This window comes from Oncorhynchus masou, chromosome 15 (genome assembly GCF_036934945.1).
Source record: "Oncorhynchus masou masou isolate Uvic2021 chromosome 15, UVic_Omas_1.1, whole genome shotgun sequence".
Taxonomy (NCBI): domain Eukaryota; kingdom Metazoa; phylum Chordata; class Actinopteri; order Salmoniformes; family Salmonidae; genus Oncorhynchus; species Oncorhynchus masou.
In genome coordinates this window covers 54002380-54027722 of record NC_088226.1, presented here as the reverse complement: position 1 = coordinate 54027722, position 25343 = coordinate 54002380, and the positions used below count along the sequence as shown (strand labels likewise).

At 43.0% G+C, this 25343-nt stretch overlaps 2 protein-coding genes across 2 annotated transcripts; both read left to right on the top strand.

Moving 5' to 3' along the window:
- Window positions 1-916: 916 nt before the first annotated feature.
- Window positions 917-17453, top strand: LOC135556453 (RNA exonuclease 1 homolog). Its single transcript, XM_064989677.1, has 16 exons — window positions 917-1269; window positions 3836-5700; window positions 6772-6873; window positions 6967-7165; window positions 7413-7570; window positions 7659-7796; window positions 8048-8171; window positions 8373-8498; window positions 8596-8733; window positions 8846-8959; window positions 9079-9152; window positions 9391-9501; window positions 9621-9736; window positions 9841-9979; window positions 10083-10203; window positions 14912-17453. Exons 1-16 carry the CDS (start codon window positions 1083-1085, stop codon window positions 14998-15000), a joined length of 3801 nt encoding a protein of 1266 aa, XP_064845749.1. The 5' UTR covers window positions 917-1082; the 3' UTR covers window positions 15001-17453.
- Window positions 17454-22415: 4962 nt separating this feature from the next.
- LOC135555128 (diencephalon/mesencephalon homeobox protein 1-like) lies at window positions 22416-25089 on the top strand. The gene is made up of 4 exons (XM_064987484.1): window positions 22416-22631; window positions 22976-23157; window positions 23694-23869; window positions 24074-25089. Exons 2-4 carry the CDS (start codon window positions 22983-22985, stop codon window positions 24530-24532), a joined length of 810 nt encoding a protein of 269 aa, XP_064843556.1. The 5' UTR covers window positions 22416-22631; window positions 22976-22982; the 3' UTR covers window positions 24533-25089.
- Window positions 25090-25343: the final 254 nt, after the last annotated feature.

Genomic DNA, 25343 nt, shown 5'->3' with positions numbered 1-25343 from the left:
TTTGTTTTTATTTGAATTGTATTAGTTATTTTTCCCTGTGAAGCATGTTGAGTTCATGTTTGTAATGTTCAAAAATAAAGCTTCATTTGATATGGTTAGGCTAGGTTGATTTTATAGACCATATCCTACATTGTAGCCCTATTAGGTCTAAATGTTGTGCAAAATTCTCTTGTACAGTTTTGGCTACAAAAACCTGCTTGAATCAGACTAAACGCACAGGTATTTTGATGCGATATGCAATCAGGCCTTTGACAGACGATGGCCCATTTGGGGTTGATTGAACATTTTTAGAAAGGCTGTAAAATGTCTGTTTCAATCTATCAAATCGGTACAATGATTCTGGTAAACTCATTCTCACTCTTTAATTATCTTCTACATTTTATGTCTGATTAGGATGAGTGCAGTTTCTCTTCAAGCTGCTAGCTGTTCTGAGGACCATAACGACTGGGGAAAAATGTGATGGAAACTTATTGTAGGAAAAAAAGGTTTCATTGCTCTTATTTGTTAAGATCTGATCGGAGTCAAACAAGTGTTAGGCTATGCAATGCTGCAGCCCAATAGAACCAATGATGTGTATAAGAACTGAACAAGTTAGTCTAAAACTTGGACCTTGCACATACTACACGTAGTAGAATTCAAAGGCCAATTTAGTGTATGTTACAATATTCTTAGAAGCTTGAGGTAGCAGGATGACCTAATGGGTTAATTTTCATAGTCACTTTTGAAAGTCGTTAGTTACATTTTAACAATATTAGATCGCTCATGTTTTAAAGATAAGACATTAAACAAACAAACAAGCGCAGACCGCGGATACCTTACACGCTGATCATCTGGGCTGAATTTGCCCAGGCAAATATTTAGAGTTCTAAATGACGTAGTTATGTGCGACGTGGGGCTTTTTGCGAGAGTTTCTTTGGCCATCCAACATGGCGTCGTAGGTATTCTGTTGTTGTTATATTGCACGTAGTTATGTGAAGGGACCCAAGTGGATTCATCTCAATTTATTCAAACTAAACAACTAACTACTACATTAAATAGTGTCGGTCTCGATTCGGCGGGTATGAGAGAGGTCTGGGAAGACTATGCTGAGATCCACCGGTTTCTTCCTTGGGATTGACTGCCCGTTTTACACGGATAGTTGCAACGTGAAAAGTGTCAAAGATGGGTGCAAAAGACCGTACTGTCACTTCAGACACAGCCAACAGAGACGGGCGTCTTATGGATCAAATGACATAAGAAAACCAAACGAGCTTTACTCTAAACAAAAGGGTGAGTTGCAATTCTATTGTATTAATATTATATGGATTACGTTAGCTAGCTAGCGAGTGTACATTTATATAGTGGCGTCATAGTGTTTAACTTAGTTATATGTGAAAACATTGAGTTAGCTAAATTATTCCCTTACTGAAGGGTTGACAACACAATTGCAACTTGCACATTACATGTATCCTCTGAATCGGCTATACTGTGTAATTTCTTAGCTGCATTAACTAGTTAGCTAGCTACTAGTTGCACGTAGTTAGCTAGCTAACTAGAGTAAAGTCAGTGATATACCGGGTGTTATTTATTTTTTATTGAATCTTTATTTAACTAGGCAGGTCAGGTCAGAACAAATTCTTATTTACAATGACGGCCTACCAAAAGGCCCCCTGCGGGGACGGGGGCCTGGGATTAAAAATATATATAATATAAATATAGGACAAAACACATCACAACGAGAGACAACACTGCATAAAGAGAGACCTAAGACATCAACATAGCAAGGCAGCAACATGACAACACAGCATGGTAGCAACACAGCATGGTAGCAACACAACATGGCAGCAGCACAAAACATTGTACAAACATTATTGGACACAGACAACAGCACAAAGGGCAAGAAGGTAGCGACAACAATACATCACACAAAGCAGCCACAATTGTCAGTAAAAGTGTCCATGATTGAGTCTTTGAATGAAGAGATTGAGATAAAGCTGTCCAGTTTGAGTGTTTGTTGCAGCTCGTTCCAGTTGCTAGCTGCAGCAAACTGAAAAGAGGAGTGATCCAGGGATGTGTGCGCTTTGGGGACCTTTAACAGAATGTGACTGGCAGGACGGGTGTTGTATGTGGGGGATGAGGGCTACAGTAAATATCTCAGAAAGGGGGAGTGAGACCTAAGAGGGTTTTATAAATAAGCACCCCACAGTGGCTCTTGCGACAGGTATACAGAGATGACCCGTTTACAGAGGAATATAGAGTGCAGTGATGTGTCCTATAAGGCGCATTGGTGGTAAATATGATGGCCGAATGGTAAAGAACATCTAGATGCTCAAAAGCACCCTTAAATGCCGTTCTATAAATTATGTCTCCCTAATCTAGCAGGGGTAAGATGGTCATCGGAACAGGGTTAGTTTGTCAGCTCAGGTGAAAAAGGCGCGATTACGATAGAGGAAACCAAGTCTAGATTTAACCTTAGCCTGCAGCTTTGATATGTGCTGAGAGAAGGACAGTGTACCGTCTAGCCACCCTCCCAAGTACTTGTATGAGGTGACTACCTGAAGCTCTATACCCTCAGAGGTAGTAATCACACCTTTAGGAAGAGAGGCATTCTTCTTACCAAACCACATGACCTTGTTCAGAACAAGAAAGCTTGTTGGACACAAAGAAATCTTTGTTGTAGAGCATTTAACACAATCCGGGGAGGGGCCAGCTGAGTACAACTGTATCATCTGCATATAAATGGATGAGAGAGCTTCCTAATACCTGAACAATGTTGTTGATATAAATTGAGAAGAGCGTGGGGTCTAGGATCGAGCCTTGGGGTACTCCCTTGGTGACAGGCAGTGGCTGAGACAGCAGATTTTCTGACTATACACTGCACTCTTTGAGAGGGGTAGTTAGCAAACCAGCACAAAGACCCCTCAGCGACACCAATACTCCTTAGCTGGCCCTCAAGAATGGAATGGTCTACCGTAACAAAAGCTTTGGCCAAGTCAATAAAAAAACAGCACAACATTGCTTAGAATCAAGGGCAATGGTGACATCATTGAGGACCTTTAAGATTGCAGTGACACATACATAACCTGAGCGGAAACCAGATTGCATACCCGAGAGAATACTATAGATATCAAGGAAGCCAGTCAGCTGATTATCAATTTTTTCCAACACTTTTGATAAACAGGGCAAAATAGAAATAGGCCTATAACAGTTAGGATCAGCTTGACCTCACCCTTTAAATAAAGGACAAACTGTGGCTGCCTTCCAAACAATGGGAAGCACCCCCGAAAGGAGAGAGCGGCATGGCGATGAAAGGGTCTAAACCATCTGACCCAGATGTTTTTTTTTTGGGATCAAGTTTAAGGAGCTCCTTCAGCACCTCACTCTGTGACTGCCTGCAGGGAGAAACTTTGTAGCGGGGCAGGGGAAAAAGAGGAAGAAGCATCGGGGATAGTCACATTTAGAGGGTGTGGGAGATGAGGAAATGTTGGACGGGCAACGAGGCATGGCTAAGTCAAATAGGAATCCTGACTTAATGAAGTGGTGATTTAAAGAGCTCAGCCATGTGCTTCTTGTCAGTAACTACCACGTCCTCAACATTAAGGGATGCAGCTGTGTCTCTCTCTGAGGGGGGGAGGGTAAGTGGCGTACGGATGTTAACCCTTTAGATTGGAATATTTCTGCGTGTCAAGTCAGGTTGGTTGACAACGGCATTTGAAACCTTATTTCACTCCAAGGCAGACCGACTAGAACGTATTCAATGGAACTATTACAGTACTGTAAAACTGTACATTATTCTTACAGTTGAAAATTATAGACAATTTGCTCATTCTAATCTGTATCTCATGGCTCTCTCCAGAGCAATGCGGCTATGACCCATTCAAACCAGAGGTAGTGAGACCTGAGGAGCAACAGGATGGGGAGCCTGCTGCTGCAACAGTGGACATGGGTGCCTTGGAGCTTGAGTTGGTCAATCGCGCCATCGAGGAGGTACGCAGTGAGGTGGAGCGGGAAAAGAAGAAACTCTCACGAATCGGGGATCAGGAATATGACCCTACCGACAGTTCCCCCAAAGTGGTTACTAAATGGCCAAAACCACTGGCCGTGACATCACACTTGGCGTATGACCCAGGCAGTTATCAGATGACTACAACAGCTGATTACAACCCTACCCCTCGCTCCAGTAAGTACACCTTGGATTCCGACAGCAAAGACAACCATGCCAGCTCCATGGAATATGTGCCCACCTCAGTTACCAAAATAGCTGTGAAAAAGCCTGTTCCTCGAACACAAACTCCTCATCTACACTCTTTGCCTACTAGTCTTAAATACTCCACTATTGCATCCTGCTCCAAGAATAAGTACACAGTGGATCATTCTAAACCATCCACAGACATGGAATATGACCCTCTCTGCAACTATTCAGCAAAAATAGCTGGCAAGAATAAGAAACCCCAGAGGACAGGAACTACTAAGGGTGAAGGAAAAAAGAGACCTCACCTGTCAGGGACAGGAAAGCAGTCAACAGATGAGGAATATGTGCCAACCATTAAGAAGCCTCGGCAGGTAATAGCAGACCCACTGAAGTACACTGCCAGTTTCTCTGAGTCTGATGAAGAGCGCTCTGGGATAGAGTATCGACCCACCTCTCTCAGCCGTCTGCAGAGGAGGAAAAGCAGCAGTGGGTCAGTGGAGGAAGCCTCAGGTCCAGGGAAAGGAGAGAGGGCGGAAGGAGCTGTAGGTGGGCTGAAACAACAGAGGAGTCAAGAGTCTAAAAAGCAGCAGGACGCCGCACACTGGGAGTCAGAGGACTTGGAGAACCAGGAAATAGTAGCTAGGCAGAAAGACAAGCCAGAGACTGAAATAGTGGCAGGTAAAACCAGCCAAGTGAAGAGCAGCAAAGTAAAAAATGTGCATAAATCTGAAAAGGAGTCCAGTAAAAAGAGTGGTGGTGGTGGTGGTAGTAGTAAAAAAGGAGCAGGGGATGGTGAGAAAATAAGTGATTCAAAGAAATCAAGCCACGAAGCTGCAAAGAGAGACCGCAAGAATCAGGGAAAGAAAGAAGAAAAACGCAAGATAAAGGATACATCTATAGACAAAGGCAAGGAAGGAAAGAGTAAGATAAGGACAGACACATTTAAAGGGGAGTCAAGCAAGCGGGAGAATGAGAGAGAAAGGGGAGTTGGGGATAGTACACTGCAGACTTCAGACAAGGGAAAGGACTCTAAGATTAAAGAACACAAGAATGGTAAATATGACAGCAATGAAAGAGAAAAAGATTCAAAGAAAGTAAGCAAAGGGAGTTCTAAAATCGGTAAAGACCAGGTGAAGAAAAGCAGCAGTAGCTCCTCTGATGGCAAAACAGGAAAGGTGAAACAAAGATCTCTGAGTCATGTAGATCTGTTTGGTGATGAGAGTGTAGAGGAGGAAAGTGAGGAGGATGAGGAAGAAGAGACAATTGTGAGGAAGTCAGCTGCTCCTTTCAAGAGGGGGAGTTTGACTAGGAGGAATGTCTCAGAGCTCACCCCCTCATCCTCAGAGGATGAAGATGTTGGTGCAGAAGATGACAGAGGCTATGGTGACATGGATGATTGTGGGGTGGACTACTCCAGTCTGCAGGTGGACATGGACTTTGACCTGGATGATGACCCAATGGAGGAGTGCTTACGGATCTTCAATGAATCCAAGGATGTGAAGACTGAGGACAAGGGAAGGCAAGCCAAGGTACTCATAGATTGCCATGTCCCTTCATTGTTGCTTGTTTTGTATAATATTTCCTTGGTTTAGCATTCACTGCTGTTTATTCTGTTCGTTCAGGTCAGTAATGGTGTCATTATTTTAAGTATGGGACTGAATCTAATGTTTTTGTCTCCAATATCATACTGAACAAAAAAATAAATTCAGCGATATTACTCTGTTACAGTTCATATAAGGAATCCGGCAATTGAATTAAATTCATTCATTCATCTCATGACTGGGCAAGGGTGCAGCCATGGGTGGGCCTGTGAGGGCATAGGCCCACTCACTGAGTAGCCAGGCCCAGCCAATCAGAAGTTTTTCCCCTCAAAAGGGCTTTATTAAAGACAGAAATCGTCATAATTTCACCTCGGCGTCATAGCCCTCTCCATATCCCACTGTAATATATTCAAATTGTGCTGGTTGAATAAAGCCACATTTTGCCTGCGCTTAGGTCTTGATTTAATCCATGGTCTCAGACGATCCAGCAGGTGAAGAAGCCGGATGTGGAGGTCCTGGGCTGGAGTGGTTACATGTGGTCTGCGGTTGTGAGGCCGATTGGATGTACTACCAAATTCTCTAAAACGACGTTGGAAGTGGCTTGTGGTAGAGAAATTAACATCAAATGATCTGGGAACAGCTCTGGTGGATATTCCTGCAGTCAGCATGTCAATTGCGCACACCCTCAAAATTTTAGATATCTTTGGTTTTGTGACAAAACTGCCCATTTTTAATGACTTTTGTCCCCAGCACAAGGTGCACCTGAGTAATGACCATGCTGTTTAATCAACTTCTTGATATGCCACAGCTGTCAGGTGGATGGATTATCTTGGCTAAAGGGAAATGCTCACTAACAGGGATGTTAACACATTTATGCACAAAATTTGAGAGGAATAAGCTTTTTGTGCATAAGGAAAATGTCTGGAATCTTTTATTTCAGCTCATGAAACTTGGGACCAGCACTTTACATGTTGTGTTTATATTTTTGTTCAGTATGTATTCGTAGAATATTGTATAAAATGTACTGTACATTTGCTCAAAGTTTCTCTCCCTTCCCAGCCCTCTAAAGATTCGGAGGATGAGGATTCCACAGAGAGCAATCAAACCACTCTTTTCCCCGGTCAGAGGAAAAGGGTTTCACATTTCTCAGCCAAAGGAAGTGTGAGTTTGTTCTCTGGTATTTACCCACCTCTCTATGGTAACTCAAGTAGCAAAAAGCCTTTCATTGATTACAAACTGGATTCTGTGTTTCAGACTGAGGCAACCCCGAAGCCTCCACCATACAGGAGACTGACTGCCCAGGAGATCTGTTACCAGCGTATGCAGGTAGCACAGCAGCAGGCTGCCCAGCTGGCTGCAGCTGTGAAGACTGCCTCCACACCCAGCCCTTTCCCTGGGGAGAGGAAGAGAGTAGCCCACCGCCCCACCCCTTTACCATCCTCTTCCAAATCTGGTAGGAAAGCTTGTCCGTTCTTATTTATTTCTTATTGTCGAGAAGGAACCTGCAAGTAAGCATTTCGTTGGACGGTGTATATCATGTGTATCCTGTACATACGACTAATAGTAGTTTCAAGTTTTATCTTCCACACCATGTAGGTCATGTTACCTAACACAGTTTACATGCATTACGATTGCACAAACAATGTGAGACCAGTAATTTAAGGTGTGTTGTTGAGAAGCCTTTCTGTATCTGACTGAAGGTCTTGCCGTGGCAAAGTGGGCGGGCAGCAGAGTGTTGTCGCCCACCAGTACCCTCCCAGCAGGTCTCTCTGTGAAGGCCCACACATCAGCCGGCATCCTGTCAAAGACCACCACCACTATTGTACAGAAGAGGGTGGCACACACTCCCACAATGAAGGTAACGCCAGACATTTATATTATGTCACAATAACCCATAAAATGGATCTTAGCGTCCATTGTAATTAACATGATTTTTCTTTTCTCAGAGCTCTGCAATGAAGCGGCCAGTTATTCCCACCGCGTTTGGGGCCAAAGTGCCCACCAACGTCCGCCAGCGATACCTCAACACATTTATAGATGAGTGTATAAAGTTCTGCCCCTCTGAAGACTTGGCCTTCCAAATGGTATGTGAGACCACACAGGGTTGAACTGATTCATCATCAAATCAATCCATGTCTACAGTAAAGTATGTGTGCTCATAGCACAGCTAGTGGTATCCCATTTCAGAGAAGGGTGGATGAGTTATGTTTGTGAAATCTTTGATGTGGGTTCAGTTGGTTTACCTGTACACATTTTTAGGTGCTTATTCATAGTGTGCCACTCTCTTTACTTGTATATATGGGTTGATGGTTGTAACAGCTGACGGTCTCTCTAGGCCCTGGAGGAGGAGAAGGTGGTGTATGACCGGAGCAGCAGTAAGAACATCTACCTCAACGTGGCAGTCAACTCCCTGAAGAAGCTACGCAGCAAGAGCAGCTCCCCCAACTCGCTCGTTGCCAGTATGTCACTGATACATACAGTATCCATGTAGCAATTACAAATGGATTGTGTTTGGTGTAGTTGCAGTGCTCATGTTAGTCATTGCCATTTGGCACAGATCTAGGAGAAACATTTCCCCGCAAAATTAAATTTTTTACCATTAGGTGAAAAACACCAAGCTAACTGTATATCAGAGTCTTATCGGATTGCTTGTCTTTCAGTGAACCTTGCAGTGGTGGGGAACAGGAAGTCCCAGTCCCATGAAGAAGTGCTGGGGGGACGCCTCGCTGCCAAGACCAGCTTCACGATAAACAGGACGGGCAAGCAACAGGCAGAGAAACTCAGTGGTGAGTAGCTAGTCCTCGTCTGGTTGGAGCTGGTTTTACTGGCAGCAGAGGCAGTGGGGGTTTGTATCCTAGCTATGTGTTGTCTGGTCTGCTGTAGGTGCTACTCTGTACCAGAAGCTGAGGGACTATCTGATGACAGAGGAACGGCTGCAGGAGCATGGATACCCTAGGCCACACCCTGAGCGCTCAGGTCGAGCCATGGTCCACAACGTCCCAGAAAAGAACAACGTTGACCGTAAGTCTTTACAGAGCACCTACAAACCCTCCTCAGTCTGGGGGTGGATCCAATCCTTCTCGACCAGACACATAAAAAAAATGTTCTTCCACTAATCTCTTCTCGTTCCAAGCGTTTGCCAAGGTGTGCTGTCGATGTGGGGCCGAGTATAAGATCAATGCCAACGGCAACTGTGTTCGCAAGGAGGAGTGTAATCACCACTGGGGCCGTCTGCGCAGACATAAAGGTCTGTTTTTTCTGTCTAATAACTTGTACGTTGTTTTAATTTTTGCAAGATGTTAGGATTTGAATGTCGTTGCCCATTTTGGATGGAACTAGTAAGGGCTTCTATCCGTCTATGAGTAGTGTCGGGAGGCTGGGAAACCAACTACAACTGCTGCTCAGGAACTGTGGGCTCTCCTGGTTGCTCCGTGTCTAAGGTAACACCACGCAGTTCCTCTGCATTGCATTTATGCAATCAGAACCCAGTAATAATGTGAATACTGAACTGTTATGGGGACAGAAGGGGGCAGTGTTGTCCATGGCACATCGTGACTGTGCTACTTCATTAGACCTGATGCCTCCTCAGAATCCCATCTCTGTGCTGATATTTAAGAATGAGTAAATTCCACCATTATTTTTAAAAGGTGGTCCACCTTGCGTCTTCTCTTTTCAAAGCAACATGTTCAGGACGGCCGCAAAGAGTCTTTGGGTGGCTACGTTCAGACCTTTGAGAAACAGCTGCCCCCGGATGGAAACTGTGGAGTCTATGCCCTGGACTGTGAGATGGTGAGCTGGCTGCTGCGCTGCTTTCCTTCAGGCACAATTAGCTGTTTGAGTGCTGAGAGTGGCTCTCAATACCCTATACAATGTGTCCTCTCTCTCTTTCTCTCACTCCTCTGTAACAGTGCTACACAAAGCAGGGTCTGGAGCTGACCAGGGTGACTGTTATCAACTCTGAGCTGAAAGTCATCTATGACACATTTGTTAAACCTGAAAGTAAAGTGGTAGACTACAACACACGGTAATGGATACAGAAGATCTTTGTTCAGTCTTTAGTGTGGAGATACAGCTAGCATGCGCGCGCACACAAGGACAAAATAACAATGTTCATCATGTTTTGCACAGGTTTTCGGGTGTAACGGAGGAGGACCTGGAGAATGCCAGCATCACCCTGAGAGACGTGCAGGCGGTGATGCTCAACATGTTCAACGCTGAATCCATCCTCATAGGACACAGCCTGGAGAGTGACCTTTTTGCCCTCAAGGTAAACATACACACTCCCCTAATCTGATTGCCCACTGGTCATTATGTGTGTGTGGTTGTGATGTGGCCCACTCACTCTGTACCTCTCTCTGCTGTCTTCATAGGTCATACACAGCACTGTAGTGGACACAGCGATCGTGTTCCCCCATCGCCTGGGCTTGCCCTACAAGCGGGCCCTAAGGAACCTCATGGCAGACCACCTCAAACGCATCATACAGGACAGCGGTGAGCAGCTAAAACCTCATTACCATGTTTATTATTGTTCCTATGATATACAGTTGAAGTCGGAAGTTTACATACACCTTACAACTCAGTTTTTCACCATTCTGACATTTAATCCTAGTAAAGATTCCCTTTTTTAGGTCACCTTAGGATCACCACTTTTTATTTTAAGAATGTGAAATGTCAGAATAATAGTAGAGAGAATTATTTATTTAATATTTTATTTCATCACAATCCCAGTGGGTCAGAAGTTTACATACACTCAATTAGTATTTGGTAGCATTGCATTTAAATTGTTTAACTTGGGTCAAACATTTCAGGTAGCCTTCCATTTCAGGTAGCCTTCCACAATAAGTTAGGTGAATTTTGGCCCATTCCTCCTGACAGAGCTGGCGTAAGTGAGTCAGGTTTGTAGGCCTCCTTGCTCGCACACACTTTTTGTTCTGCCAACACATTTTCTATGGGATTGAGGTCAGGGCTTTGTGATGGCCACTCCAATACCTTTATTATTATTTTTTATTTTATTTTACTAGGCAAGTCAGTTAAGAACAAATTCTTATTTTCAATGACGGCCTAGGAACAGTGGGTTAACTGCCTGTTCAGGGGCAGAACGACAGATTTGTACCTTGTCAGCTCGGGGATTTGAACTTGCAACCTTTCGGTTACGAGTCCAACGCTCTAACCACTAGGCTACCCTGCCCCACCTTGACTTTGTTGTCCTTAAGCCATTTTGCCACAACTTTTGAAGTATGCTTGGGGTCAATGACCAATTGGAAGACCCATTTGCGACCAAGCTTTAACTTCCTGACTTGTGTCTTGAGATGTTGCTTCAATATATCCACATTCTTTCCTCACGATGCCATCTATTTTGTGAAGTGCACCAGTTCCTCCTGAGGCAAAGCACCCCCACAACATGATGCTGCCTCCCCTGTGCTTCACAGTTGGGATGGTGTTCTTCAGCTTGCAAGCCTCCCCCTTTTTACTCCAAACATAACGATGGTCGTTATGGCCAAACAGTTCTATTTTTGTTTCATCAGACCAGAGGACATTTCTTTGTCCCCATGTGCAGTTGCAAACCATAGTCTGTTTTTTTTAATGGCGGTTTTGTAGCAGTGGCTTCTTCCTTGCTGAGCGGACTTTCAGGTTATATCGATATATGAGTTGTTTTACTGTGGATATCGATACTTTTGTACCTGTTTCCTCCAGCATCTTCACAAGGTCCTTTGCTGTTGTTCTGGGATGGATTTTCACTTTTCGCACCAAAGTTCGTTCATCTCTAGGAGATGGTCCCATGGTGTTTATACTTGCGTGCTATTGAACGTACAGATGAACGTGGTACCTTCAGGCGTTTGGAAATTGCTCCCAGGGATGAACCAGACTTTGGAGGTCTACAAAAGATTTTCCCATGATGTCAAGCAAAGAGGCACAGAGTTTGAAGGTAGGCCTTGAAATACATCCACAGGTACACCCCAATTGACTCAAATTATGTAAATTAGCCATCAGAAGCTTCTAAATCCATGACATAATTTTCTGGAATTTTCCAAGCTGTTTTACCTGTCTAGGACTGGTTAGCGGAACCCCTCGCCAACAGCCAATGAAATTGCAGGGCGCCAAATCAACTCAACAGAAATCATCAGAAATCAAATTTCTCAAACATACAAGTATTAGCCACCATTTTAAAGATAACATTCTCATTAATCCAGCCACAGTGTCTGATTTCAAAAATGCTTTACAGTGAAAGCTCCACAAACAATTATGTTAGGTCACCACCAACTCACAGAAAAACCCAGCCATTTTTCCAGCCAAATAGAGTAGTCACAAAAAGCATAAATAGAAATTAATCACTAACCTTTGATGATCTTCATCAGATGACACCCATAGGACTTCATATTACAGAATACATGTATTTTTTGTTCGGTAAAGTTCATATTTATATCCAAAAATCTAATTTTACATTGGCGTGTTACGTTCGGTAGTTCCAAAACATGCAGTGATATTGCAGAGAGCCACATGAATTCACAGAAATACTCATAAATGTTGATGAAAATACAACTATTATACATGGAACTTTAGATACACTTCTCCTTAATGCAACTGCTGTGTCAGATTTCAAAAAAACTTTACGGAAAAAGCATAATCTGAGAATGGCGCCCAAACCAGCCAGAGGAATATCCGCCATGTTGGGTAGTCAACATTATTCATAAATGGCATTATAAATATTCACTCACCTTTGATGATCTTCATCAGAACACACTCCCAGGAATCGCAGTTCCACAATAAATGCTTGTTTTGTTCGATAATGTCCATCATTTATGTCCATTTATGTTCAATAGCTTCTTTTGTTGGGGCGTTTGGTAAAAAAATCCAAAAGCGCGATCTGGTCCATTCGGACGAAACGTTCTAAAAGTTATTTTACATGTCGAAGAAACTTGTCAAACTAAGTACATAATCAATCTTTAGGATATTTTTTATCATAAAAGTTAAATAATGTTCCAACCGGAGAATTCATTGTCTGTAGAAAAGCAATGGAACGCAGGTCACTCGTGAAAGCGCGTGACTGAGAACGAGCCTGTAGGCAGACCCCTTAGTCAAACAGCTCCCATCCGGCCCCCCTTCACATGAGCAGCCTGAAACGACTTTCTAAAGACGGTTGACATCTCGTGGAAGCCTTAGGAAGTGCAAAATAACCCATATCCCAATGTGTATTTGATAGGGGTGATTTCAAAAACTGCAAACCTCAGATTTCCCACTTCCTGTTTGGATTTTTTCTCAGGTTTTTGCCTGCCATATGAGTTTTGTTATACTCACAGACATCATTCAAACAGTTTTATCCAATACTCTATCCAATACTAATAATATGCATATATTAGCATCTGGGACTGAGTAAGAGGCAGTTCACTCTGGGCACGCTATTCATCCAAAAGTGAAAATGCTGCCCCCTATCCCAAACAAGTTAAAGGCACAGTCAACTTGGTCTATGTACACTTCTGACCCACTGGAATTGTGATACAGTGAATTCTAAGTGAAATAATCTGTCTGTAAACAATTGTTGGAAAAATTACTTGTGTCATGCACAAAGTAGATGTCCTAACCGACTTGCCAAAACTATAGTTTGTTAAAAAGACATTTGTGGAGTAGTTGAAAACTAGTTTTAATGACTCCAACCTAAGTGTATGTAAACTTGCGACTTCAACTGTATACTGGGATATGTAAAAAAATAAATATATGTGTGTATGTATGTATGTATGTATGTATGTATGTATGTGTTTAAAAAAAAAAGAATATGTAAAGTGTTGGTTTCAGGAGCTGAAATAATAGATCCCAGAGATGTTCCATATGCACAAAAATCCTATTTCTCTCAAATGTTGTGCACAAATTTGTTTACATCCCTGATAGTGGGCATTTCTCCTTGGCCAAGATAATCCATCCACCTGAGAGGTGTGGCATATCAAGAAGCTGATTAAACAGCATGATCACTACAGAGGTGCACCTTGCGATGGAGACAATAAAGGCTACTCTAAAATGTGCTGTTTTGTCACACAGCACAATGCCACAGATCTCTCAAGTTGAGGGAGAGTATGATTGGCATGCTGACTGCAGGAATGTCCACCAGAGCTGTTGCCAGGATATTGAATGTTAATTTCTCTTCCATAAACTGCCTCCAATGTCGTTTTAGAGATTTTGGCAAGTATTTTCTAACCGGCCTCACAACCGCAGACCACGTGTAACCAGCCCAGGACATCCACATCCGGCTTCTTCACCTGCAGGATCGTCTGAGACCAGCGACACGGACAGTTTGCACAACTGAAGAATTTCTGCACAAACTGTCAGAAACAGTCTCAGGGGAGCTCATCTGTGTGCTTGTCGTCCTCACCAGGGTTGTCACAGACTTCAGTGGGTAATTTCTCACCTTCAATGGCCACTGACGCTGGAGATATGTGCTCTTCACGGATGAATCCCGGTTTCAACTATACCGAGCAGATAGCAGACGGCGTGTGAGCAAGCGGTTTGCTGATGTGAACAGAGTGCCCCGTGGTATGGGCAGGCATAAGCTATGAACAAGTAACACAATTGTATTTTATTGGTGTAAATTTAAATGCACAGAGATACCGTGACGAGATCCTGAGGCCCATTGTCATGCCATTCATCCGCCACAATCACCTCATGTTTCAGCATGATAATGCACGGCCCCATGTTGCAAGGATTTGTACACAATTCCTGTAAGCTTAAAATGTCCCAGTTCTTCCATGGCCTGCATACTCACCAGACGTTACCAATTGAGCATGTTTGGGATGATCTGGATCGACGTGTACGACAGCGTGTTCCAGTTTCCTCCAATATCCAGTAACTTCACACATCCATTGAAGAGGTGTGGGACAACATTCACAGGCCACAATCAACAGCCTGATCAACTCTATGGGAAGGAGATGTGTCGCACTGCATGAGGTGGTCACCAGATACTGGCTGGTTTTCTGATCCATGCCCCTACTTTTTTTGGTACATTTTCTGTGACCCACAGATGCATATCTGTATTTCCAATCGGTCATATTGAAATCCATAGATTAGGGCCTAATGAATTTACAGTATTTCAATTGACTAATTTCCTTTATATGAACTGTAACTCAGTAAAATCTTTGAGATTGTTGATTTTCTATTTTTGGTCACATGTCAACAAATCCTTAGTAGGCCATTTCCCTCTCTCTGGTTTCAGTTGAAGGTCATGACTCCAGTGAGGATGCCTGCGCCTGCATGGAGCTTATGATGTGGAAGATCCGAGAAGACGCCAAGGTGAAGAGGTGACCTCTGCCTTCTCTTCACCGCCCACCTCCCCTCTAACCGGACTGTTGCAGACAGACAGACAGACAGGGAGGGAGAGAGGCGGGGCGCTGGAGGCCCAGAGAAAGAACTGTCAGTCTGAGAAGCCATCAGCCCAGCACTTGACAAGAAAGAAGTAGCAGGAACGCTTCAGGTATTCCAAAACAGCCACAGCACATGTGTTCCACTGACTGGGATAGGACCTTGACAGAGGGTGAGAATAGGCTCCTCTGCAGAGATCTGCACAGACAGCCAAATCACTACGTTGCCTGGACAGGTGGGCCAAAGTGAACAGGTGCTGCTCCAGTCTTGTTGGAATACAGCAGAGCCAGAGCCCTCGATGGAGCAAGCAGGGAAAGAGCAGAATTCAGCAGTGTTTTAATTTTCTGTTCATTTATAAGATCCATGATCAAGATTGTCACCAGTTTTTGTTGGTATCTATTCTTCTCTTCCCGCCATCTATTTCTGAAAGACGGGAGGGGGGGGGGTTACATCGATGGCTCCCATCAAATATAACCTTTCTATCAAATGAAAATGACAGACTTGTCAGGGCATTGGACTTGTTCACATTGTTAGGGTGAAAATGCTATTGCTACCGAGCTGCATCCTTGGCCCAACTTGCACTCCTGTTCTCACGTTACATTAAATGTGGTCAGTCTCTTAGTATTTTGGTGGCACTCAAACTTGATTCATCATGACGGACTTGGTCAGAACCCAAACCAGAAATATGAATGTCTAAAATTGTCCTGGAGTGGTTGATTAGAGATATTGTGATGAATAGCTTGACTATGAGCTTCACCATCTCTGTTCTGTACACGGCATTAAAGTAACTTAGTTTCTATCTTTGCCTGTGTCCACATTATGCAGCAATTTAGTTATTCAATGTAGACCGATATGAACCCGTTTATATTAAATAATGCCTATAATTTTTTTATATGGTATAACATATACTGGTAGAAAACTTCTGCTGTAAATTGTTTTCTTTTGTATTATCTTTTTCTATTAAAAAGATTGAAAAGATCTGGTTTACTTAATAATTTCAAAGTAAACCTTTTTTTCTGCCTATGTCAAAGCAGGATAAACATAACGTCACTAACAAGAAGTGCCTTCTTCACTGAGTATACAAAACATTATGAACACCATGACATAGACTGACCAGGTGAAAGATCCCTTATTGATGTCACCTGTTAAATTCACTTCAATCAGTGTAGCTGAAGGGGAGGAGACAGGTTAAAGAAGTATTTTTAAGCCTTGAGACACGGGGTATGTATGTGTGCCGTTCAGAGGGGTGAATGGACATGACTTAAGTTCCAAACACCGGTTTGTGTCAATAACTGCAACGCTGCTGGGTTTTTCATGCTCAACAGTTTCCCGTGTGTATCAAGAATGGTCCACCACCCGAAGGACATCAGCCAACTTGACACAACTGTGGGAGGCATTGTAGTCTACATGGTACATGGGCCAGCATCCCTGTGGAACGGTTTCGACACCTTATAGAGTCCATGCCCCAATGAATTGAGGCTGTTCTGAGGGCAAAAGGGAGGTGAAGGGGGGCTCAATATTAGTACGATGTCCTTAAAGTTTTGTACACAGTGTGTAATGTATAGTTTTCCAAATGTAGGTTAAGGTTTATTTATGTTAGTGCTTATCATGTGTGTTTATAGTACAGTACATTATTGCTATTGCAGCTGTCATATCTCTCTACCCTGTGTGTGTACTCTGACGGAAGGTGCGTTGAAATTGTCTACTTTTCTTCGCAGATGTGTTAGATACAAAACGGGACAGAAATGCTAAGTGGAGAGGCCCATTCTTTATTTTTCACCAGGCTCCACATTTTTGCCTCTTGAGCTCCTCCCGTTACATGTCACCATGCATTTCCCCAACTGAGGCCAGAGATCTCTTGACCCCAGGTATTAAAGACCTAGTTAGCACAGATCAATAACCAAACAGTATTCTACTGACAGGGAGGGGGGATACCTAGTGTTTGAATGCAGCAGAGATTTGAGCATGTGGGGAGAAGCATCTCTAAAAGCGTCTAGAGGTCTTCATTATCAAAATCGATCAGTGTGCTCCCTCTGTTCACCTTTGACTGCTGGGGGTCGGTAGGGGCCAGGGTTGGTGCTGGCTCTGTGCAGGCGGGAGCACTCACGCTTACCCCATGCTGGGAGAAGTCTGGTTTATCCCTCAAAACACTGAACAGAAGTTACCCACTAACCACAACCCTATCAAACTTATTGAGAGAATTTGTTTCATGACCTTTGAATTATTTTGAACTTTTTCTACTTTGGTTAGGTTCTTTAAAAGTATATTGTTAACTTATTATTGTATGATCCCAGTTGTACTGTGTATCAATGACATATTGTGACAGGACAGCATAGTGTTTGATGCTTAGGACTGAAAAGTGCTCAACCTTTCCTGAATAAACATTTCATATTGACCTGAAAGCTAACAAGTTATTTTTTTCATGAGTTGAAATGTAAATGATTTTCTGCAGTTACCTTAACGAATCTGTGTGAATCATAGCGGCTGCTTGCAATTTGACTAAGGCCTTTGTTTTGACTTTGGATTATGGCCCATAATAGGCGAGTCCATTTGAAAGATCATCTGTGTGTGCTCTCTTTGGTCCTCGCCAGCCTCTACCCGGCCCTCCGCTGCTTCCCTTGACCCCCCAGGCGGGCCTAGCAGCCGCCTGTCCCTCTCTCTGTCATTAACTCAGACTCATGCTGCCCAATTAAGTGACTGATCTTTACTCAGTTCCTCATATTGATCTGCCAGAGGAGCTGCCTGTGGCAAATCTCCCTGGGGGTTGGGTGGAGATCATATGACGTTAATACCTCTAGGCCTCATAAGAATGGAATTACTAATGCCCAGTTAACCAAAATCAATGAGTTTCAGAGATCCCAATGCTCCACTTCAGATCTATTAGATGAGCTTGATAGATTGGTTTGAGGCTGGTTGGACGATTTTTAATGGCTGATAGTTATGAGAGCAACTGGTAGGGATGAGTTAAACATTTTTCAAATTATATTAATATATGCTGTTCAGGTTCTATGTCCTTAGCATTCAGTATTACTCAACGTGTTTTATTCTATTTTTTTATTCTAAAGCAGTTATTCAATGGTAAAGGGACAACACAGATACCCCTATAGCTCCTATTTATTATTTGTGTATCATAGCTAGTGTCAGGGCTCACGTGTGATCCTGGCTCACACTGGGGCTTAAGAAGAGCTACTGACCTGCCGCTCACTATCCCTGTCCCCTATGGGTGAAAGGGCAGCTGGCCCCATCGATTTCCCCCAATGAAGAAGTCTTCAGCCCCTTACCCGCTTTCTTCTGGTCCCCATGTCCCAGTCCTGACTGGGCAGGCCTGAAGGCCTCTAATGTGTTAGCGTGCCGATCGATCCAGTTGGTGTCCAAGGGGCCTCTCCTTTGAGATGCTCTCCCACTGTTAACTGACAACTACAAAGCTCCTGTCTTGATAGCCACTTGTCAATACAAATTTCCACTATTGATAAGTAATTAAAGAGAGAGGTGCTTTAGGGGTTGTTCCTCGGACTGCTGCTCTCAAACTGAAACATCTGCTCAACCGGAGACATTTACAAAAACACTTTTAGAATACAAAACCAGCCCCCCTCTGCCCTCTCCAGGCTCTCCTGTAGTTTTTTTTTTTTTTTACCAATCTGAATATTATTAAAACAGCATTCAGTGGATGGGCAGGATGGAACACATTGGAGAAACTGGTAGCTTTTTGTTCTTCAAACTGTTCCAACTCCAAAGTGTTTGATAGTGGGAGTATGAACTTGACATTTCTTGTTTCATTCATAGCATGAGAATTTGAGCTTTTACCAAACAATCATTTCTTGTGATCTATTACACACAATTTTGCTGTCAGGATTGCTTTCTCCTTGTGCAACATACCATGCAACAGGAAAAAAAATCATGTTTTGTCCGTGATTATATTTTTCACCTTTCCAACAGTATTTTTATTTGACATATAGGCCCGATAATACACCTACTGCAGTTAGACCTACATGCTCCTAACTGCTTGATGGTGAAACCATTGTGACGTGACTAAGGATAACCTTTGTCTTTTAGTTCCAGTAATCCGTGCATGTGTGAGTGAATCCACCAGGAAGAGGATAACTCCCTTAAGATCTTTTAAACACTACGGCAGGGACTGCAAGCCAGTAACTTATTTTTGCCTCTGTTCTCACAGTAATCCAGGTTATTTGCAGAAATGATATTCTCAACTGTGTTGAAAAGACATGGCATGTGAATCATAATGCCTGCTGATAGATCCAGTTTCAAATGGTGAATTTTGAGACATTGCTTACAGACACACATCATTGGACATCTGTGTATTCTTCCAGTTCTATCACCTACTATTTAATGGATGGTGTCTGGGGTTTAAAACAAACAAAGCAATCAGTGAGGAGCCCTTTGGATGACTTGGAACAGTGGGAGAAATCAGTAAGGACATCCCTTATTTAGAGTGGAACCCAGTTCTGTGGGGATGAGGAGGAGGTGTGCCTTTTGGAGGAGAAGGTTTCCAGGAGGGCAGTGGGTTGGGGTGGTGGCTATGGGGAGGGGGTTGCACACAACCAGAGTCTTTGTGTCTTTAATCCCCCCAGCCAACACAGCTTTGGCCAGGTTTCATCATGAAAGTGCCATGAAATAACTACTTTTTTTTCTTAGCAGTAAATCTCCCCTAATCCTGCGGGCTGAGGAGACAAAGGCCTCTGGGACCTAATCCTGGACCTTTTAGTGAGGTTCCGGGGCTGGCCTACAGAACCTCTTCTAAATTTCTTATTTTTATCAGACACTTATATAGCTTGACAGCCAAGAACAGCGGGGAAAAAAGCTAAAAACATATATCCACATATTTTAGTAATCTAAGTGTATGAACAAGTACTGTACAAGTATGAACAAAAATGTGACCTTTTATGCCAAATGTTCAGTTCCTATTGGGAAAAACAACTACAAAAAATATAATGTATCCGACAAGTATTGAACAAGTTTGTATTCACTAGCTTGATAAAATCATTATTCAAATGGGGGACTAGATACATAAAGTTCTTTCATTTCTAAACATAAAACAAATATATTAAAATATACGCTCAAAATAAAAGGTATACTGTCACCTAATATTAAACATTTGATCTCAAATCCAAAATGCTGGAGTATAGAGACAAATAAAAAAATGTAGCTTCACTGTACAAATACACATGGTGGTGAGTGTATATATTGCCAAAGAAAAAGGCATGGGATTGTGTGCCCCTGAGACTGACTGTGTGGGTCACTGATAAAATGCAGCAGACATTTGAAAAGAAATATGCCTGATAGTGAGGGAACCACCCAAGAGGTCTAGGAAATAAATTCACTACACCCACAATAACATCTGCTAATCACGTTCATGTGACCAGTAACATTTGATTTGATTTGACCTTTAGCCATGGTATTATGCAATTAAACTCCTACAGAAATAGCGGAATCGAGGGCAAAAATGAAAACATCTTAATTTATCGCCGGGCAGACTTTTGCCTTGAGGTTCAGAGTAAAAGGGAAGAATGAACGTTTCAGTAACAAATTGAAGATGAGAACACAGAGGGCTGTTAAAAGCATTGAGGTGGCTGCTTTTTGCGCCAGTTGTGGTAATGACCCCTCTCCTGACTGTATGGCTGGTGTACTTGGTGTGTGTTTTACCCTGACTCTGGGACACAACTGATACTCGTGGGAAGCATCATCTGTCACTGAATGCTTAGCCTTCCCACCTTTCGCACCTCCGCTAAGGCCTTAGTGGAATTTACATGTCTAAACCCTTCAGCCTAAAGCTAGAGCTGGGTTATTGGAGATGATCTTATTGGAGAGTGTTACAATTTGAAATGTGTCAGAATGCACAGGTGTGCCAGGACTTTGGGGTGAGGATAAATACATTTTGTTAGATGGACTGTGATATCCATACTAGTAATTGGGTTTTCATATTTTCATTCCACAAGATACAGATTTCATTGCACCAGTAGTAACATTTGGATATCATATTTCTATTCCGATACATATTTAATTCCAACATAATACTTTACATGACAATATATTGTACACACCATTGGCTTAGAGCATGATTTAGTCATGGACACTGAAGTCCTGAAGGTTTCTCAGGGTGTGCAGGGTGTGCAGTGCAGCAGCCTACTTTCACAAAGTGTAATGTCATGTCTCAGCCTTCAGTATTTATGCTGCAGTAGTTTATGTGTCGGGGGGCTGGGGTCAGTTTGTTATATCTGGAGTACTTCTCCTGTCCAATTCGGTGTCCTGTGTGAATCTAAGTGTGCGTTCTCTAATTCTCTCCTTCTCTCTCTCGGAGGACCTGAGCCCTAGGACCATGCCCCAGGACTACCTGACATGATGACTCCTTGCTGTCCCCAGTCCACCTGGCCGTGCTGCTGCTCCAGTTTCAACTGAACCGCGGCCCTAGGACCATGCCCCAGGACTACTTGACATGATGACTCCTTGCTGTCCCCAGTCCACCTGGCCGTGCTGCTGCTCCAGTTTCAACTGTTCTGCCTTATTATTATTCGACCATGCTGGTCATTTATGAACATTTGAACATCTTGGCCATGTTCTGTTATAATCTCTACCCGGCACAGCCAGAAGAGGACTGGCCACCCCACATAGCCTGGTTCCTCTCTAGGTTTCTTCCTAGGTTTTGGCTTTTCTAGGGAGTTTTTCCTAGCCACCGTGCTTCTACACCTGCATTGCTTGCTGTTTGGGGTTTTAGGCTGGGTTTCTGTACAGCACTTTGAGATATCAGCTGATGTACGAAGGGCTATATAAATAAATTTGATTTGATTTGATTTGATTTACTGCATTTGTGAAAAGAAGTTGAGTTTAATTCAAGTGTTACTGAAAAACACACTCCACCTAACCTATTTGCAAATTAGGAAAAACCATTTGCATGTTGTGTTTTATCACTATTTTCCTTATTTTGGTGGGATAATAGTTCTCTTTGAGGAGATTTTGAATCTGGCTCAGTTGAACCTTCGGAAATTGGTCTCAATGGCCGATGTCCAAATTGTATTTCACAGGCTGACAGTTTATGGGCAAAATATGTAGCCTGTTAGCAAAACAAACTGCAAAGCAAACCCCTTCCAAGTGGAGATTGACAAAGCAGGGAGTTTAGGAGAAAGGAGGCTGAGAACAGGGAACAATCAACGGCTGTTATTTTAATCTGGGCTGCCTCAGAGATTAGCAGACCACATTGTTTTAATTGTTTTAACAGGAGCGAATGAAACGCTCGTTTATTGAGGGGGATCTTTTGCGTAAATCTCCCCAAATTCAATAGTTAAAAAAACTTGAGGCATTGGACCCCCTCTTTTCCCTCATCCCACCTAATCCAGGGTAATACCTTTCTTTCTATTGGCTAACGGTTGAGGGGAGCTGGAGTAAATGGTTCTTTAAAAAATCGTGGGTGAGAATGGTCTTCAGATAATTAGATCCATGCCACGACAAAGGGTAGCGGCGTACGAGGATAAGGCCTGTATTTCAAACTATTGGACTGTATAGGGGGACTTCTAAAAGCTCACGAGAACAGGTTAATTTCTGCTGTTTTGTGTGCTTCTCAGGTAAAAGAAAAAAGACTGCAGATATTATACTTTAAAAAAATCTGATCTTTGTTTTGAAATTTGTTTTCTGGATGTTGGTAGCCTACTGAAGTAAATTGGCAATGGTTTATGCGTAAAGAATAATAACTTTCAATTACTTTTAATGATCAAGAAAGTTGCGTATGTTTACCATTTGTTCTGTTTTTATTTGAGTTCAGACTGTAGCCTAAATCCAAATTGCACAGTGCAAGCGTCCTACATATATTGTACAGTAAGCTATAGGCTATATATTTTTTTCCATTGTATGTCTCGTTAGTATGGTCTAAGGCCCATATAACTTAAACCGTTTTACCCTATGGATTTAGGTCCGCTATGAATGCCTTAAATTTCTGCGGGGGATCCGACAGTGGCAACGGAGTCTACCCTCTGCACAGCGTCAACTCCGTATTTTTCGACCTCCACCACCAGATGGCAGACCAGTACCCGGTTTATCCATCAACCAATCCCTCCTCGGTCCACACGTTCTCTGTTGCTGAAAGACTTGCAGGTATTTAGAGTAGACTCCTGTCATGTATGACTGTGTCTATAATCGATGCATGCAATCAAACAAGTGTTCTAGTTATAGTTTTAGGGCTATAGTAGCGCAGCGGTCTAAGGCACTTGCAGCTCAGTGCTAGAGGCGTCACTACAGACACCCTGGTTCAAATCCAGGCTGTATCACAACCGGCATACAGTGCGCAGCCCTACGGGAGTCCCATAGGGCTACGCACAATTGGCCCAGCGTCGTCGAGGGTTTGGCCAGTGTAGGCCGTCATTGTAAATAAGAATGTGTTCTTGCCTGACTTGCCTAGATAAATAAAGGTTACATTTTAAAAATCACAACATTTAAAATAAAATAATTTGTCATTCAAAACATTGCAGCTGAACTGGTATTCTATTGTCAAAAGACCTGTTTCCCACCTGAAAAAGTTGTTGAAATTGATAATTGTCATGCTGTTATTTTCAGTGTAGCCTGATATCTCCCATCCCTCTGACTGTTTCACCACCTCTAATCTTGTTGTGGCTTGTCTTCTGTCCCCACAGAGTTGATACTGGAGGCCCGTTATGGGACCCAGCAGAAGCAGCGTCGGAGCCGCACAGCCTTCACTGTGTCTCAGTTACAGGCTCTAGAGAAAGCCTTCCAGCAGACCCAGTACCCTGACGTAGGTATGAGAGAGAGACTGGCTGTCTGCACCAATCTGCCTGAGGCTCGCATTCAGGTCAGTAAAGGTCACTCTTCGAAGAGGACCAGCCTGTGTGCATGCTTTCATTCATAATATTTATTTGAACTGCTGCTTTTAGGAACTTTATTCTTGTGATATATATAACAGCTGTGGTGCTATTACCTTTTTAAACGTTTTATCAATATTACTGTTATAGACACATCAACCCTTCACCAATAACAAAATAATATGCTCCTCCAGGTGTGGTTTAAGAACAGAAGAGCAAAGTTCCGTAAGGGACAGAGATGCTCCCCTCTTCCCAGAGAGCAAAGCCTGGAGGAACCATATCAAACCAAGGCAGGGGGGGAAGAGAGGAGTACCAAGGATTCAAAAACGCAAAGTGAAATAGCTCCTCTCTGGGAAGTCAGTGATGCTCCTACCATTTCTTGTCCTGGAGACTCCATTGTATCTCAGAACCACTCAAGATTACATTCTCCTCCCGTTTTTCCCTTTGTGGGTGGAGAACGGTACCACCTTCCACATCATCAGGCTTTAGGGATGCTGTCAGCTGGCCTACATTTCACCCCCACATTCTGGCCCATTCTACAGCAACACAGCCCAGCTATAGGAGTTGCCCCACCGGTTGGTAAAAACTGCAGCCTTTCCCTTCAGACTTCCTGTCCCAGTAAAGCTGTACCCACCCCCAACCTGGGTCTATAACTGCACTACCAACAACAACAACTTCTCTTCAGTGTGTGTTGGCAAAAAGGGACTCAAAGGAGGAAATCATACACTGCTGCACTGGTGTCAACATGGACACAGATAAACTACTGATTTTATACTTTGACTCTGTACAACTTTGTGATTACAAGGAGCCTTTGCTAATTGTCCTGGTAGAGTGCATCTGACAAGTGAATATGTCTAGATAAGTTTGGTTAAGAAATACTCAAAAGGGCTCGTATGTTGTGTTGTGAGCATTCGGGATTGCAACCTGTAGTGGATTGGTACATGCTTCATTTGCATAAAGATGTTACTTTCAGTTTTTACTCACTTATTACAAGCACTTAGGAGAATGGAGAATTGTGATGTGGTTTGGGGCACTTTTCTTTTCACTTTTCAAATCGAATATCCATTTGTTCAAGACAATTTTCTGTAATGTCTCACAGTAGGAATCTTTATTCCAATCCCATGTTCATTTTATGGTTATACACAACAAAACCATAATTCAACTCGATGTGAATTTTAAAATGTATTATGAATAAAATGATTTTGAAAGACTTTTTAGTTTACATTTGTTTATTCTGCATATAGGAAGTTCCCTGGTAACAGAATAATGCTGAAATACATTTACATTTAAGTCATTTAGCAGACGCTCTTATCCAGAGCGACTGTTGCTTCCATCCCTCTCCACTCTCCTACCTGGGCTCGAACCAGGGACCCTCTGCACACATCAACAACTGCCTCCCATGAAGCATCATTACCCACCACTCCACAAAAACCACAGCCCTTACAGAGCAAGAGAAACAACTAC

What these genes read in the sequence shown, in the direction of transcription:
- LOC135555128 (XM_064987484.1), top strand. Translation starts at nt 22,983, where the DNA reads ATGAATGCCTTAAATTTCTGCGGGGGATCCGACAGTGGCAACGGAGTC. An exon ending in TGTTGCTGAAAGACTTGCAG is followed by an intron (nt 23,158 to 23,693) that starts GTATTTAGAGTA and finishes CTGTCCCCACAG; the next exon opens with AGTTGATACTGGAGGCCCGT. An exon ending in TGCCTGAGGCTCGCATTCAG is followed by an intron (nt 23,870 to 24,073) that starts GTCAGTAAAGGT and finishes ATGCTCCTCCAG; the next exon opens with GTGTGGTTTAAGAACAGAAG.
- LOC135556453 (XM_064989677.1), top strand. Translation starts at nt 1,083, where the DNA reads ATGCTGAGATCCACCGGTTTCTTCCTTGGGATTGACTGCCCGTTTTAC. An exon ending in ACAAGGGAAGGCAAGCCAAG is followed by an intron (nt 5,701 to 6,771) that starts GTACTCATAGAT and finishes CTCCCTTCCCAG; the next exon opens with CCCTCTAAAGATTCGGAGGA. An exon ending in CTGGTTGCTCCGTGTCTAAG is followed by an intron (nt 9,153 to 9,390) that starts GTAACACCACGC and finishes CTCTTTTCAAAG; the next exon opens with CAACATGTTCAGGACGGCCG.